The following is a 17342-nucleotide window of genomic DNA, read 5'->3' on the forward strand; positions in this document are numbered from 1 at the left end:
GAAAGACTGAAATCGATGATTTAGCCCAATGCAGCTCGTCTGCAGTGAAGGAGTTCCTGTTTGAGACAAATACACAGTAAGACACATGCAAGAAATCACTGAGTGATGATCGTTCTCCTTCCTACAGTAGTTAACCCACCTGTGCGCTGATATTAAGACCTTCCTGGTCAGGTGGGACTGCAATGGTAGAGAGTCTTCTGCCTAATAAAATATCAAAATAATGCACAAATATAAACTTAAGTTGTTTAGAATGCTAGATTTGGTATGAATGAATTAGTGAGAGTTTTACTGCAGTGCTTACCTGGATACATTTAATCTGGTGAGACTGAACAAAGACAATGGTCCATCTTCTGATTGGTTCATTTGCTGTGTAATAAATATAAAGTTAGACATGATGCAAAGGTCACTTATTTTATATAAAGTTAGCCAATTTTATAGAGATTTTAAAAGATATTGTAAGCTACCTAGTCTGCACCAGTGGCTCCAATGCAATTTTCACATATTGCTAATCATTTCAGCAAACTTATCTCAAAATATATCACAAATGGCTTACCTCTGGAATCTTGCTATAAGTCACTGGCGCGAATTGGCGCTTTGTTGCAGTTGCCTTTAAACACATATAAAAATGGAAGTAAATATTACATTACAGTAAAACAAACTATAATATGTTATAGTTTGCAAACTTATGCTAAAACTATAAAGGTTCTCATCAGTAGGCCAACATTATCTACAGAATTTCACATTAGTTTATTCACATTTATTGTTAATGTAAACGCGTTGCTCGTTGGCATATTTTAACTAGACAATTCAATAATCTAACAAAGTGTGTAAAATGAAACGTTAGCGCAGTTTACCGTGGTAAAGTTCGTTACCGCCATGTTGACGACGTTAGGCTAACGTTAACATAGGTTAAACTGGGCACAATCCTGTCAACACACACCATGTTTTTTTTTGTTGTTTTTTACCTTGGTTGCTGATCTCTCTCTCGGTGAAGTGAGTTCCGTCTCTTCCCCGGGCCAGACACGAACGGCGCGATCCAACAAAAGACAGACCCCACTGATATATATATATTTTTTTTTTTACCCCACTGATATTACACTGGATGCTCTGGCGCGACACGAGTCACGACAAATCCCAGACAGTGTAGTGCAGCCGCGCTATTTCTGACAAGGGACAAACAGGTTTGCATTTTGTATTAAAGGTCCGGTCGCTTCAATGTGTCCAATATAGACAGCCTCTGGCTATTATAGCGTTGTAGACACGCGGTGTAAGGCAAACATTAGGAAATAAAAAGCACGATGGAATGGTGCCAGCCAGAGAGGCCGTATACGTCAAATACAGAATACAGCAAATTTAAAAAATACAGTAAGTCTCTGTATGTGGTGTTAGACAAATACAGTAGTATACAGCAAATTTAAACAATACAGTAAGTCTCTGTATGTTGTGTTAGACGTCACAGAAAATTCCCATGATGAAATGGGAATCACAGTTATTTACTGTAAAGAGAAATAGCAGTATAATACTGGGGGATTTAAAGTAAATAACTGTCGGTCAGAACACAGGGGGCAGGAATCAGAAGTAACAGTTTAATTACGTCCAGCATGAATAATCAGCACAATGAACGGCACAGTCACTCAGACCACAGGGCATTGCATGGAATTATCTTATCAGACGTGGTATCTGAGGTAGTATGTTGTGTCGTATGGTATCATTGACGCACAACTTAAACATATCCACTTTGACCATGAAAGTTAAGTTCAGTACTGGAGAAACCCAAGTGGTACCTAGCATGGTCGGCTCATCAGGAACAGAAAGCTGACCACTGACGTAATGGAGTAACAACTGATCTGATTGGTTGTTCCTTCCCAACACATTATCTTGCGATTCAATTCAATATGGATTCATTTTGGATATATATCAGATACAAGTTAATTTTTCTCAAAAATCTCTCTCAACTAATTTATTCTATTATCTATTATTATTAGGCCTATAGGTTAAAATGAACTGACACAGTTGCATATAAGGCAGTTTTATAATCATGACGTTATAATAACTTTTTATCTTTAATTTTTTTTGATTTTCTTAATTGAAGAAAAGGTGCAACACTTTAACTTTCACGAGTTCACACTTACAAATAATCAGCGTAAAAGGATGCGTATTTGGCATTTTAGACCTCCACTCACGTTGATTGGGTAGACATGTTGATTACTTTTTGCTGGTTGGAATGATGTGATTAACTGATAGATCATTTGAACGTGTTCCTCCCGAACTTTGTTAATAAAACATTATTTGTTAAGGCCTTCATCAGACATCAAGAACAACTAGTGGCTGTCCATCCCATCCCGTATTCCACCATGAGAAATCTGGTCACTCTACCTTTGGGTAGACATTGTGTCTAAAGTAAAAATCCAAAAAGTTTCCCTACGATTCACATCATTATCTCCTCCCCGGCCTAATAAACAAACTTGTTCAATGCCAAAACAAAGCTCTTTAAAATGTTGTGCTACCAGGTTACTAACATCTTGTATGACACTACGATTCTCAATTCTCTTGATGTTTCACCAACTTACAACAGTCCACATGGGCAGCATATAGCATAAATGACAGTACAGGTGATGATACTTTTTATAAATATATTTTTGCTTGTTCTAGGGTGTGAGAAATATTTCAACCTCCTAGTGTATTGACATTGGGTATGATTTCCACACTTGTAGTTACCAGGAGGGATCGCATATGATTGATGCTTTGACTGGAGTTGTGCAGAGTTCTTTCAATTCTTTGCTCTTTGGAATGACGTCAACAGAGGATGGTTGATGAAAAAAGTTTTCTACGGGTCTGGGTCTGATTTTAAACTGTACCAAAATTTCTGTTTCAATTTTTCTGACCTCAAATTAAATCTCTGTTGAACAGATACACTTTATTCTATGTAGCTGGCTTACTGGAAGGCTTTTCTTAAGTAAAGGTGGGTGACAGTTGTGAGTCAACATTTTCAACCATGAACACTATTAAGAGGAAACAGAGAAGCCAGCTCACCAATGAACATCTTGCATCCCTCACAAGGATTGCAACAACAAGCTACAAATACAACATGAATAAGGTCAAGGAAATGCATGCATGCTTCCGTTCATCCCAGCATTAAGGTATTCCTGCTTCTTGTGTTATTAAGGGAAATCATCGTGTCGCAGTTACAAATTTGACTGGTAAATAATAAAGAATGACCTTTGCGGTAAAAGTGGCTCTCCTATTGACTTTGTCCTATCAGTGCGGCTCTCATGAAAAAAATAGTGAGGGCCACTGCACTAGAGGGATGGCTTATTTGTGGGCTTGGTCCAGCGGGATTTCTATTCACGACATTTGTACGGCGGCAGGCTGGGCCTCCCCCTCTACATTTGTTAGGTTCTACAACCTAGAAGTTCCCGCCCTGCAGGCTAGACTTTTGTCAGTCTAAGTTGCGAGTACGTTCTGCTCAGGTTCGATCATGCGCAGGCTGCTCTCATGCTAATTTTAGCTCCCCTGGCTGAACTACACTGTGAGGATAGTTCAGCCAGGGGATCAGTATGGACCGGCTGTGCCGCTCTGTATTCTTTGCCACATGTTACTGTGTGCTTATGTACATGTACTGGCCCACTCAGGTTGGCCGTCTTATTCCCACTGATCTGTGTCCCCCGGGAGCGCCCTTGGGACTATATGTGGTTGATGCTGGCGCGCACGGCATTGACAAGGGGTTCCCGTAGCGTAAGCAACTTACGCAATACGAGAGAACCTCTCGTAAGAGAACGTACTCGGTTACTGACGTAACCTTGGTTCTCTCTAGAAGAGGGAACGAGTATCTTCTTCACACGTTGACCCCCTCCAGCTGCCATTCCACAAATTAAGACATGAACTTGCTGCAACAGACGACTTTATTCTGAGTGGATCATGTCTCATTGTACCTGTGTCATTACTTCATAGGTTAGTGATGCTCGTGCATGAGGGACAACAGGGCATCATGCGCACGAAGCAGTGACTACGCGACCTATACTGGCCGCCGCGGATAAATGAGTCGGTCACATGCTTTATTTCATCATGTCAACTGTGTCAGGCTTCAGACAAAACCGTTAAAATACATTCTGCCCCACTTCAGCCTTTGCCCTTTCCGGCTGAGTCATGGAGAAAATTAGTAATGGATGTAGTGGGCCCATTCAAGTCGGCTACCTGGGATTAACACTATAGCCTTACTCTAATGGACAACCATAATAAATGGCCTGAAGTTGCATTCGTGTCCAGAGTGCATAGTTATGGATAACGGACCTCAATTTACAGCTGCGGAATTCTCAGCCTTTCTTGAAGCAAGGGGCATCGTGGGACATGCTCTGTTGGCATCTGGGTGGTATACCGGGACATCACTCATGTGTGCACGCCGGTATACCACCCAGCTGCCAACAGAGCAATTGAGCGCTTCCATAGAGTGTTCAAGACTTGCATTCAGTCTGCAATAATTCAGTCAAGACCATGGAAAATGACTGTCACAGAATTTAGCCACATCTATAGAGCAACTACTCATTCCACTACTGGCATGACTCCTTTTGAATCGCCTTGATGTTAAGTGGATCTACCAGAGCCAATGTGGCTGATTGGCTTATGCAGCCACCTCAGGACCAGGTCCATGTACCCAGTTCATGGCCTCAGCATGTGAGGTACTCATCAAGATGGTTAAAATAATTTGTGCATTGAAAGACAAAAGACAATTATATTGGATATTTCTTGAATTCTATTCTTAGTAGTGCCTTCGGAGTAAATAAAGAAATTGATTTTGGCTATCTGAGTAACAGATATATCAGAATCAGAATCGGAATCAGAATGAGCTTTATTCGCCAAGTGTGCACAAACACACAAGGAATTTTTTGTGGTTTTTACAGGAGCTCTTGGTACATACATACATATATGACATTAGAACAGGCATTTACATGAGAACATAAATAAATAGAATAAACAATAATAATAGTTCTAGTATACATCTGAAACAGAAGACTTATGTACAGATTTGTGCATTGTGTGAACAGCTCTATAAATAAAATTTGTATATGTATTTACACACACAAAAAAAAAAAACCTCTTGCTTCTCTCTCAAGTACTGAATGAATTATACAGCAGGTGTTAATTGCTGTTTTAGCTGTTTAAGCTGGAGATAGCATGGGGGAAAAAACTGTTTTTGTGCCTAGATGTTCTAGTGCGCAGAGATCTGTAACGTCTGCCTGACGGCAGAAGTGCAAACAGGTTTTGGCCGGGGTGGGAGGGGTCTGTGATGATGTTCCCTGCCCGTTTCTTCACTCTGGCATTGTACAAGTCCTTAAGGTTGGGGAGGTGTACACAAATGATCCTTTCAGCTGTCCTAACAGTCCGTTGTAGTCTTCTTATATCTGATTTGCTGGCTGACCCAAACCAGACAGTTATAGAAGTGCACAGAACCGACTCAATAACAGCTGAGTAAAACTGAGTCATCTGTGCTTGTGGTAGGTTGAACTTTTTCAGTTGACGAAGGAAGTACAACCTCTGTTGGGCCTTTTTGACAATGGAGTCAATGTGATTGTCCCACTTCAGGTCCTGAGAGATGGTAGTGCCCAGGAATCGAATGACTCCACTGCTGTCACAGTGCTGTCCATGATGGTGAGAGGGGGGAGTGCAGGGGGGTTTCTCCTAAAGTCCACTATCATCTCCACAGTTTTGAGCGTGTTCAGCTCCAGGTTGTTATGACTGCACCAGACAGCCAGCTGTTCAACCTCTTGTCTGTAAGCAGACTTGTCACCCTCCTGGATGAGGCCAATGACTGTGGTGTCGTCTGCAAACTTCAGGAGCTTGACGGAGGAGTCTTTGGAGGTGCAGTCATTTGTGTAGAGGGAGAAAAGCAGTGGGGAGAGAACGCACCCCTGGGGGGCACCAGTGCTGATGGTAAGGGTCCGAGATGTGACTTTTCCCAGCCTCACCAGCTGCTGCTGGTCTGTCAGGAAGCTGATGATCCACTGACAGATGGAGGAGGGCACAGAGAGCTGGGTTAGTTTATTCAGGAGGGTATCCGGGACGATGGTGTTGAAAGCGGAGCTGAAGTCCACAAACAGGATCCTTGCATAAGTCCCTGGTTTGTCCAGATGTTGGAGGATGTAGTGCAGTCCCATGTTGACTGCATTATCCACAGACCTGTTTGCTCGATAAGCAAACTGCAGGGGGTCCAGCAAGGGTCCAGTGAGGTCCTTCAGGTAGGCCAGCACCAGTCTCTCAAATGACTTCATGACCACAGATGTCAAAGCAACAGGTCTGTAATCGTTAAGTCCAGAGATTTTAGGTTTCTTGGGTACCGGGATAATGGTGGAGTGTTTGAAGCAGGAGGGGACTTCACACAGCTCCAGTGATCTGTTGAAAATCAGTGTGAAGATGGATGACAGCTGGACAGCGCAGGCTTTGAGACAGGCTGGTGAGACACCGTCTGGGCCTTTGGCTTTCCTTATCTTCTGTTTCCTGAAGACTCTGCATACATCCCCCTCACTGATCTGAGGTGCAGGCTGAGAAGCAGTAGGGGGGAGGGAGGGGGGTGTTGATGGTTGTGTGTAGAGACGGTCAGAGCGGGTGTGGGGTGTGAGAGCAGGCTTTTCAAATCTACTGTAAAATACATTGAGATCGTCGGCCAGTCGTTGATTCTCAACAGTGTTGGGGGATGGTGTCTTGTAGCTGGTGATGGCTTTCAGGCCTTTCCACACTGATGCAGGGTCGTTAGCTGAAAACTGGCTTTTCAGCTTTTCAGAGAAGCTCCTCTTAGCTTCTCTGATCTCCTTTGTCAGTGTGTATTTGGCCTGTTTGTACAAGGCTCTGTCCCCACTCCTGTAGGCATCCTCTTTGGCCTGACGAAGATGTTTTAGTTTTGCAGTGAACCATGGCTTATCGTTGTTATATGTTAAAAAAGTCCTAGTGGGGACACACATGTCCTCAAAGAAGCTGATGTAAGATGTCACAGTGTCAGTGAGCTCATCCAGATCAGTGGCTGCAGCCTCAAAAACACTCCAATCAGTGCAGTCAAAACAACCTTGTAAGACCTGCTCTGTTTCGCTGGTCCATCTCTTTACAGTTCTTACAACTGGCTTAGCAGATTTAAGTTTCTGCTTGTAGGCTGGGAGAAGATGAACCAAACAATGATCAGAGAGTCCCAAAGCTGCTCTGGGGACAGAGTGGTATGCGTCCTTTAAAGCAGTGTAGCAATGGTCCAGTATGTTAGTGTCCCTGGTGGGGCAGGTGATGTGCTGTCTGAATTTAGGCAGTTCACGAGTGAGATTAGCTTTATTAAAATCGCTGAGAATGATAGTGAAAGAGTCCGGGTAACTTTGCTCCGTGTGTGTGATCTGATCAGCCAGCTGTTGCAATGCCGCGCTCACACACGCGTCAGGGGGAATGTACACACTCGCCAGAATAAATGAGGAAAACTCCCGCGGCGAATAAAAAGGCTTACAGTTAATGAAGAGAGCTTCCAAATCAGGGCAGCACATCTTCGTCAACACTGTCACATCTGAACACCAGCCTTCGTTGATATAAAAACATAATCCACCGCCTCTCGTTTTCCCAGTTAACTCGCCGACGCGATCCGCTCTGAACAGCTGGAAGCCCGTTAGATTTAGTGCACTGTCTGGTATGGAACCGTTCAGCCATGTTTCTGTGAAGCAAAGAGCAGCCGAGTTTGAAAAGTCCTTGTTTGTGCGGGTGAGGAGTAGTAGTTCGTCTGTTTTATTTGCTAGAGAGCGGAGATTTGCCAAGTGAATGCTCAGCATTGGAGTCCTGAATCCGCGCTATCGAAACTTCACGAGCGCGCCCGCGCGTTTCCCTCGTTTGCGTCTTTTGAAGCGCTTGTACAGGATCGCAGCTCCGCCAACTAGGATGTCAAATAAAATGTCGGAATGCTCAAAAGTCAGCAAAATGTCGTTTGGTGTGTTGTTCCTGATGTCTAGGAGTTCGTTCCTAGTTAACCCTCTGGGGACGGATTGGGCGGTACTTTTACAAATGTGTAATTATCTTAAAAACTATTAATGATAGAGAGATGCGGTCTTTTTTGCCGTCTTCCTCAGATTCCGCTGAAAACAAAGGTATATGGCATACACACTTCCTTGTTGCGCAATACCACTGCGTATAAGGCCAATGAAATCGATGTTGTTAGGAATATTCCACGCGCAAAGACCAATGGAAAAATTGCCGCTGGGAGGAATATTTTTCTTACCCAATCAGAGGAAGGTTACCATGACTTATTCTAGCTAATCAGAGGACTCTGTAGCCTTGCAAGGGGTGGTACTATAGTAAGTGATATGACAGCGCAAACAGCGTTGAGTGGAGAAGGAGACAGAGAGCGAACGGAGCGGAGTTTTTGAACAGAGATTTATATGAGAGAGAGACAGAACGATTATAATATTTATACATATATATATATATATATATATATATATATATATATATATATATATATATATATATAGCATATTAGCAGTTATAGCATTATTATTTTATTGTTTTAGCACTTTTATGATGGCAAGCAGTAAAAGATTTACCTCAGAACAAGTTCTGGAACAATTACTGGAAAGTGACGGGGAGAAATCCGAAGCTGACAGCTTTTTGACAGATGACGAAATATTTTACCAGGATGGGGAAGATCCATTTGAGGACTGGTATGTAACTTCAAATAACCTCTTTATCATTATTTATTGTCTCATGCATCTTGAGTATTTGTATGTATTGGATTTTTAGTCAGAGAGAGAGAGATTGAGACATGAAATGTTTGTTTTAGTGTACCCCCCTCTCCCTTCCCTGTCAGCTCAGTTCAAGAGTGGTGTGAAATTTGTTTCAATAAACTGACTTACCATCTCACCCTTCACTGTAAGCTCAGGTCAAGAGAGGTGAAATGTGTTTTTAGTGTACAGTGGAGTTTCATAGGGTTACATGAGTTTATAGTGGAGTTTTTATTTTTTCTACATTGAATTTTGACACAAAAAGAAGCTTCCAGTTTCATTGTGTAATTGCTCTCTCCTTTTACATTTATTTCAGTAATGATAATGACCCAAGCACGTCATCTACACCGGCACCAGCACCTCAGCTTCCACCGAGGAGGAGATTGAGCCAGCCAAGCACATCAGCAAAACCAGCACCAGCACCTCAGCTTCCACCGAGGAGGAGATTGAGCCAGCCAAGCACGTCATCTACACCGGCACCAGCACCTCAGCTTCCACCGAGGAGGAGATTGAGCCAGCCAAGCACATCAGCAACACCGGCACCAGCACCTCAGCTTTCACCGAGGAGGAGACGCAGACAATCTACACAGAGTGTTCAGAGGCCCACACTGAGCCGTGATCGCTCCCCACACCGTACAACACCTGAACAACACTGGAAAACCGAAAGCGATCTAGATGTGGCACCCATTCTTCCCAGGTTTGCCCCTGCCAGGCCCCCAGGAGTGCAACTGGATAAATCCAAAGTGTACAGTCCACTTGATTTGTTCCAGCATTTTTTCAGTAATAATGTCATCAGAAAATTGTGCAGTAACACAAATAAGCAAGCTACAAAGAGGATAGCAGAAGGACTGCAATTCAAATGGACTGATGTCACCCCCACAGACTTTCTAAAATATCTTGCACTTGTCATTTTCATGGGACTGCTAAAACTTGGATCAGTGAAAGCTTACTGGAGGCAAAAAAACATATTTTCAGTGCCATTTCCAAAGAAAGTGATGCCAAGGGACAGGTGGCTCTGCATTTCCTCGAATGTGCACATGAGCGATCCGGCTGAGGACGTTGTGAATGACAGCAAAAAGGGCACATCAGACCATGACCCACTGTTTCGCCTCAAGCCTCTGATGACAGAAATCAAGGCAGCATGCAAGTCCTTTTACCAGCCAAACAAAAATCTGGCAATAGATGAGAGGATGGTGGCAACAAAAGCCAAAACAGGGATGACACAGTACATAAAGGACAAACCAACTAAGTGGGGATTCAAACTGTTCATCTTGGCCGACTCTTCAAATGGATACACTTCTAGCTTTACCGTGTACACGGGGAAGGCAAAGTTCCCCACTGGCTTTGGACTTTCCTATGACGCAGTTGTGGGCGTCCTGGACAAACCGTATTTGGGAAGTGGTTATCACATTTATTGTGATAACTTTTATACAAGCCCTCAGCTATTCAGACACCTGTCATCTCTGCACTTTAGAGCCTGTGGTACATATAGAGAGGGGAGGAAGGAAACCCCTAAATCCACCGTGAATGCCCTCTCCAAAAAATCCCAAAGAGGCACAATCAGATGGATCCGAGATGGTGACTTGCTCTTTGTCAAGTGGATGGACACAAGAGAGGTGTCCATCTGCTCGACCATCCATCAAGCCTACACATCTGAGAAGGTCGCGAGAAGGCAAAAAAAGAGAGATGGAACCTGGGAGAAAGTGAGCATTCCAGTTCCCACTCCAGTTGTGGAATACAACAAATACATGGGGGGTGTGGACTTGTCTGATCAGCTCATCCAGTACACTTCTGCTCACCACAAAGCGCATAGATGGTATAAGACTATGTTCTTACACTTTGTGGATATTGCCACATGCAACAGCTACATCCTCCACAAAGAACTGTGTGAAGAGCAAAAGAGTACACCGCTGACACACAGAGCCTTTACGGAGGAGCTCTGTGCTCAACTTGCTGGGGTGACAACTAAGGTTCAGACAACAGTGGCTGCAGACAGGACAACCCATCACACACCCCTGCCCATTGCCCCCTTGGACCCAGCAAACCCTGCACACAAGCCTGCAGATACCAGAAAGTACTGTGAGAACTGCAAGGCAAGCAGAGTGTACAACAAGACCCCCTGGCAGTGTGGGGCATGCCAGGTGGCCCTCTGCAACTTCCTGGAGAGGCCTTGCTTTGCTCACTGGCATGCCTGAGAAAAAACGCCTGGGACTGTTTGTATAGTTAATTATTTCATTGTTCTTTACATTTTTGATTGAACAATTACAAATGTCTGTCAAGCAAAGGGTTTGAAAAATATATTTTGTGTTCAAAAACTCTTCACTATTGTTATGTGAGGTGTGATTTTCAGTAATAAATGACTAAAATAAAATTTTCGTTTTTGAAATTCTCTAGTTTATTGTACATTTTTTACTCATACTTCCTTTATAAACACATTACATGCATTCTTATGTTAGCGTAGGGTCTTCTGAATCCATAGATACCAAACACATGGTGTTCCATCTCCATTACTGCCATGGACTGCCATGTTGTGATGTTTACCGGAAGGCAAGGCAAGATGGCAGCACCTGTCTTGAGTGGTTTGGAAGGCTCCACTCATGTGCTAGGATTTTATAAACCTTTTAAAATTGCCATCAGATATTTTTTCAGCCTACTTTTTAAGGTAATTATTTGGCCTTCAAACAATCTGCGGCAAGGTAGTGTGAAACAGAGCTGTAATAGTAAAGGCAAACACGAGCAAAGCAATGCCGGCATGTATTTGATCACCTGTGGCATCTTGGTTTTGCTGCCTGTTTTACTCACGGGCAATTCACCAAAGACTCATCCTAATCATCTCTTTATCATTGATCCACTGGGCATTTTATCAGAAAAACCACAACTATATTTCTTTGGATTTGGTTATGTCGCAGCCTTTACACGGATTCTGAATAATGGCAGAGCCCTGGTTTTTAAGCCAGCGTTCAAAATCACAAGGCGGCGTACAAATAGCTTTTCTTCAGCCAAAATACTGCAGCTACTGCTGCTACTATCGGGAGATGTTCATTTGAATCCTGGACCACTTTCTCACTCAGAGCCTAACTCAACAGCGCATGATATCATTCAGATGCAGTCAGCATCACCTGCAGTGACACTCCAGTCCGTTATAACATCTAAAACATCTTCGTTACTCACCCTAACTCCGATGCTGGAAAGCATTTCTTCCGGTGGAGCTGCATGCGTTGCCCCTGGGTGTCAGTTGGTCGGAGGGGGTTTTCGTAGACGTGGTTCGCGAGGGGATGCATGGTCGAGTGGACGGGCTAGTCCGGCCATTTCTGGTGGAGATGCGGAGCCGGGTGGTAGTGAATCAACAGGTGCTCTGGACGAGCAGGATGGACTCAAGCAGTGGCTAAAGTTACAAACTCCGGGCTCGGAGTGTCTGACGGGAGGGGCAGGAGCGGCGGCAGCGTTTGATCAGTCTGGGACCACTATCACGGACACTGGGGTGAGTTATGTACCTCACACTGACCTACGTACACCAGCTACAAACGATCGATTTTATGACGGCCCGTCAATGACGGTGGAGAAAAGTCAACAAAGACCGAGTCCCGTGAGGGGCAAAATACATGGAATAAATCATGCAATGCTGAAACAGAGTAAGTCAAGACTCTTTCAAACTGTTAATCATGCTAAAATCATCTGGAACTCTGAAACAAAACCCAAAGGAATATTGGGAGGACATATAAATATAAGAAGCATATTGCCGAAAATAGACCAGATACATCATTTACTTATTGATTCTAATTTAGATTTTTTGTGTATATCTGAGACTTGGTTAAATCGAAATGTTCCTACTGATTTGATTAATATACCAGAATATACTTGCTATAGGAGAGATAGGGTCAAAGGAAGGGGAGGGGGTGTTTTAATTTATATTAGGGAGCATTTTAAAATTTTGGAACTTGATTTGAAAGTAAATATGGAGTGTTTGGGATTAAATGTAATTCTTTCTCCAAACATGAAATTTAATATAGTTGTGCTTTATAATCCTCCATGTTATGATGTGAATTTCTATAACGATTTGAAAAATCTTCTTGTTCTCGTTGACAATCGCTGTGAATGTATGATATTTGGGGATTTTAATATTAATTGGATGGTTAAAAGTGGTAAATTACAACTAAAGGCATCCATGGACAAATTTAAATTCAAACAGCTGATTGATAGACCCACTCGAATTACTAGAAAGAGTGAAACTCTTATAGACCTGATTTTCACCAACAGGCCAGAGAGAGTAACAAAAACATATAATCTCATTACTGGCCTTTCAGATCATAACATGACACTGATAGTGAGAAAGCTAACCAAAAAACGTCTAATTCACCATAATAAATCTGAAAATCCAATTATAACAACAGGAATTCCCAAATCTAGAGAAATACATTTTAAACATGATTTAAAGGAAGTTAATTGGGAAAAGGTATTTAAAGAAACAGACTTAAACAACAGTATAAGCTATTTTAACTCTGTGTTACATGATCTAATAAGTAATCATACAAAAACATGGAAAAAATCACCTAAGAAATACTCTTTACCATGGTTTAATAATGACATCCTTCAGATCACTAAAAAGAGAGATATTGCTCTTAAAAAGTCTCTGTCAACAAAAACAATTACTGACCACCTTATTTATACAGGCTTGAGGAATAAAGTAGTAGCAGAGTTGCGAAAGGCCAAGACTAATTATTTTTCTAAACTAATTGAAGAAGCTAGTGGAAATAGTTCTAAATTGTGGCAACATATAAATAGACTATCCAATTCAAGCAGAAAAAAATACTCACAAATAAGTGGTCTTAAAGTTTGTCATAACTTGATTCATGGTAATGAGGCTATTGCAAATGCTTTTAATACTTTTTTTATCAAATCTGTACAAGATTTAGCTAGTAATTTTAAGTGTATCGAGTCATCTCTTGAAAAGCCTGACAATGTCCACACAGGCTTATTCTGTATTAATGAGGTATCTTGTGATAAAGTTAAAAAGGTGATTGTAAATATGAGTAACTCCAGGTCTAAAGACATTTACAACATACATGCTGCATTAATTAAGAGATATGAAAGTTGTCTGTTAGAGCCAATTACTTATTTAGTAAATTTATCAATACAAACAAACATTTTCCCAGAGAGCTGGAAAACAGCAATAATTGTACCAGTCTATAAATCAGGTGATAAGGAAGTAGCAAGCAATTATAGGCCTATTGCTATCCTTCCGGTAGTTTCTAAAATTCTGGAAAAAATTGTCGCAGAGCAACTATCGGAACATTTAGAGTCTAACCAGCTGCTTTATCCATTGCAGTTTGGATTTAGAAACAAACATTCAACAGAAACAGCTAACTGTTATCTGCTTGACAAAATTAAAGAAACACTGGATAAAGGAAATGTTGTCGGGGCAGTGTTTCTGGACCTAAAAAAGGCATTTGACACTGTAAATCATAGTATTTTACTACATAAATTGAATCAATTTAAAATATCCTCTGAAGCTTTACAGTGGTTTAGGTCTTGGGAGACAGCAATGTGTTCGGGTCAATGGGGTTAAGTCACCTCTACATGCTAACAACATGGGAGTACCGCAAGGGTCTGTACTTGGCCCATTGCTGTTTACAATGTATATAAACGACCTACCAAAATGCTGTCCGGGGGTAAATTGTCAGATGTATGCGGACGACACAGTGGTTCAGGGCCGGCCCGCGGCATAGGCGGTATAGGCAAATGCTAGGGACGCCACTCATCCATAGGGGCGCCAGAATGAGTGAACGAGTGAATTTTTTTTTTTTTTACATTATTATTTTTTTATATATAATACTATTTTAAAACCATTAATTCGAAATACTACCAAAAAAAAAAAAAGTCCGGCTCACCAATCGTCCCCCGCCCATCGAGTGCTTGAAGTGCGTCAGAAACAGAGCGCGCGCGCGATCAGTTGTTGGTAATTTGTTGTGTAGCGTGCGCGACTCCGCATCCAATGTAGACAGCACTGCTTTTGTTAACACACAGCTCGTAGAAACGGGCCTGGCAGCTCGCGCCAGTTCTAGACGCGGTGAAAGTTTCCTGATTGTGACGGAAGGCCGAATTTACATGACACATTATAAATGAGCATAGTCTGCGATAGATACAGTGCCAAAAAGAAGAGAAGAGGATAAAAGGGGATAAAGACAGAGGTAAAGTGATGAAGTGAATGAACAATTTATGGCATAGGAGTAAGATACTATAATTTCATGGCAGTTATTTTTACCTTAAACTTAATGTTAGCAGTTGTTCTGAGTTCTCCAGAGTCCCCAGACTGTGTGGTTTTGTAACAATCATGTCAGTTTTAAGACGCATTTTTTATTATCACTTTTTTATTAATGTTTTACTCTACAGTTGTGCAGTTGTGGGGATACAGTACAGGCCAAAAGTTTGGAAACATTACTATTTTTAATGTTTTTGAAAAAAGTTTCTTCTGCTCATCAACCCTGCATTTATTTGATCAAAAATACAGAAAAAATTATAAATATTGTGATATATTATTACAATTTAAAAGAATTGGTTTTCAATTTATTATACTTTAAATTATCATTTATTTCTGTGATGCAAAGCTGAATTTTCAGCATCATTACTCCAGTCTTCAGTGTCACATGTGACATCCAGTCTATCGCATGATCCTTTAGAAATCATTTTAATATTCTGATTTATTATGAGTGTTGGACACAGTTCTGCTGCCTAATATATTTGATGAATAAAATGTTAAAAAGAACTGCATTTATTTAAAATAAAATAAAAATATTTTCTAATTATATAAATCATCTTTACGATCACTTTTTATCAATTTAACACATCTTTGCTGAATAAAAGTATTGATTTTGTAGTGTATATTGTTGTTACAAAAGATTTCTATTTTGAAAACATTTAAAAAAAAATTTTTTTACTATTTATTTATCAAAGTATCCTAAAAAAGTATCACAGGTTATGAAAAAATATTAAGCAGCAGAACTGTTTCCAAATTTGATAATGAATCATCATATTAGAAAGTTTTCTAAAGGATCATGTGATAGACCGGATGTCACATGTGACACTGAAGACTGGAGTAATGATGCTGAAAATTCAGCTTTGCATCACAGAAATAAATGATCATTTAAAGTATAATAAATTGAAAACCAATTATTTTAAATTGTAATAATATATCACAATATTAAATTTTTTTCTGTATTTTTTATCAAATAAATGCAGGCTTGATGAGCAGAAGAAATTTCTTTCAAAAACATTAAAAATAGTAATGTTTCCAAACTTTTGGAAAGTTCACATTAAATCTTTATTGTAAATCGTGCTATAAAAGATAATGGGGACTTGACTTGAATGCTATGTAATGCTCTTGGTATTTGTGTTTAGGCTGTAATGTGTGTGTGTGTGTGTGTGTGTATATAGGCCTATATATATATATATATGCTAAATCATGAACACAATGACGGGGTGAAATGGGCTGTGATGCATGGGGCGCCAGGTAAAATCTTGCCTAGGGCAGCAAATTGGTCAGGGCCGGCCCTGATTGTGATGTTTTGAGAAAGCATAAGCTTTTGGGCTTTGAAAGTTTTATTGATTTTAATTATATTACATTGGTTTATAAATGTCTAAATAATTATGTCTCACCATCATTTTCTAAACTAGTAAGTAGGCGTCAAAGCTCTCATCGGGCGAACACACGAGCTACTGTCAGAGGTGACTGTCTAGTCCCGAAGTGTAAGACCTCGTTCGGTCAGTCTGCTTTCTCAGTAAAGGGGCCAAATCTCTGGAATGCTTTACCCACTGATTTAAAACTAGAGACCGATGGAAATGCTTTTAAAAGAGGACTTAAACAATGGCTAAAAACAAAGCAACAGTGCTCACATGAATTGCCTACTATTAATAGTCTTTGATTCTGATGTTTTGTTGTTTATTCTTCTTGTTTTTTTTTTGTTGTTTTTTAGCTAAATGGTATACTGTAGTTTTTTTTTTGTTTTGTTAATATCGTTATTATTATTGTGATATTAGTCTTGATATTGTATTTTTTGCTAAAAGCCTCCCGTGGACAGGTGTTGAAAATTAGCATGTGTGCTAGAACACTCATACTAATACATATATGTATTTATTTATAATAATACATATATTATTATACATAATACATATATGTATTATGTAAATGTATTATGTAAAATTATGTAATTGTTATGTATTATTATGTAATACATTTACATAATACATATATGTATTTATTTATTTATAGCCACTGTAGTCACTTGGACTATATTAACGATGTCTTTAATGCATTTTCTGGGCCAGCAAGTTATAATGTCTTAGAAGCCTATGGAGGAGTGAGACAGCTCTCAGATTTAATAAAAAATATCTTAATTTGTGTTCCGAAGATGAACGAAGGTCTTACGGGGTTGGAACAACATGAGGGTGAGTAATTACTGACAGAATTTTCATTTTTGGGTGAACTAACCCTTTAATGACAATTTAATATTTTAATGATCGTGTAATATTTTTTATTGTTTTATAACCGTGTTATTAAAGTAATTGTACTTTCGACGCAGCTATTAGTCCCAGTTTAAGGGCTTGAGTCCA

The 17342-nt window shown here is 40.5% G+C and overlaps 1 protein-coding gene and 1 long non-coding RNA gene across 2 annotated transcripts; one reads left to right on the top strand and one right to left on the bottom strand.

Annotated features, from left to right (window-relative positions):
- Nucleotides 1-40: 40 nt before the first annotated feature.
- LOC309511258 lies at nt 41-1050 on the bottom strand. The gene is made up of 4 exons (XR_014210563.1): nt 966-1050; nt 554-607; nt 140-366; nt 41-56 (listed from the first exon to the last, which is right to left on the bottom strand). It is a non-coding gene; the product is annotated as an uncharacterized lncRNA (long non-coding RNA).
- A 7412-nt stretch (nt 1051-8462) lies between these two features.
- Nucleotides 8463-10960, top strand: LOC309511821 (piggyBac transposable element-derived protein 4-like). The gene is made up of 2 exons (XM_082187147.1): nt 8463-8675; nt 9052-10960. The coding sequence occupies exons 1-2, from the start codon at nt 8533-8535 to the stop codon at nt 10928-10930; spliced, it is 2022 nt and encodes a 673-aa protein (XP_082043273.1). The 5' UTR covers nt 8463-8532; the 3' UTR covers nt 10931-10960.
- Nucleotides 10961-17342: the final 6382 nt, after the last annotated feature.

This window comes from Leuciscus leuciscus (assembly GCF_965113295.1).
Source record: "Leuciscus leuciscus genome assembly, chromosome: 12".
Lineage (NCBI taxonomy): Eukaryota > Metazoa > Chordata > Actinopteri > Cypriniformes > Leuciscidae > Leuciscus > Leuciscus leuciscus.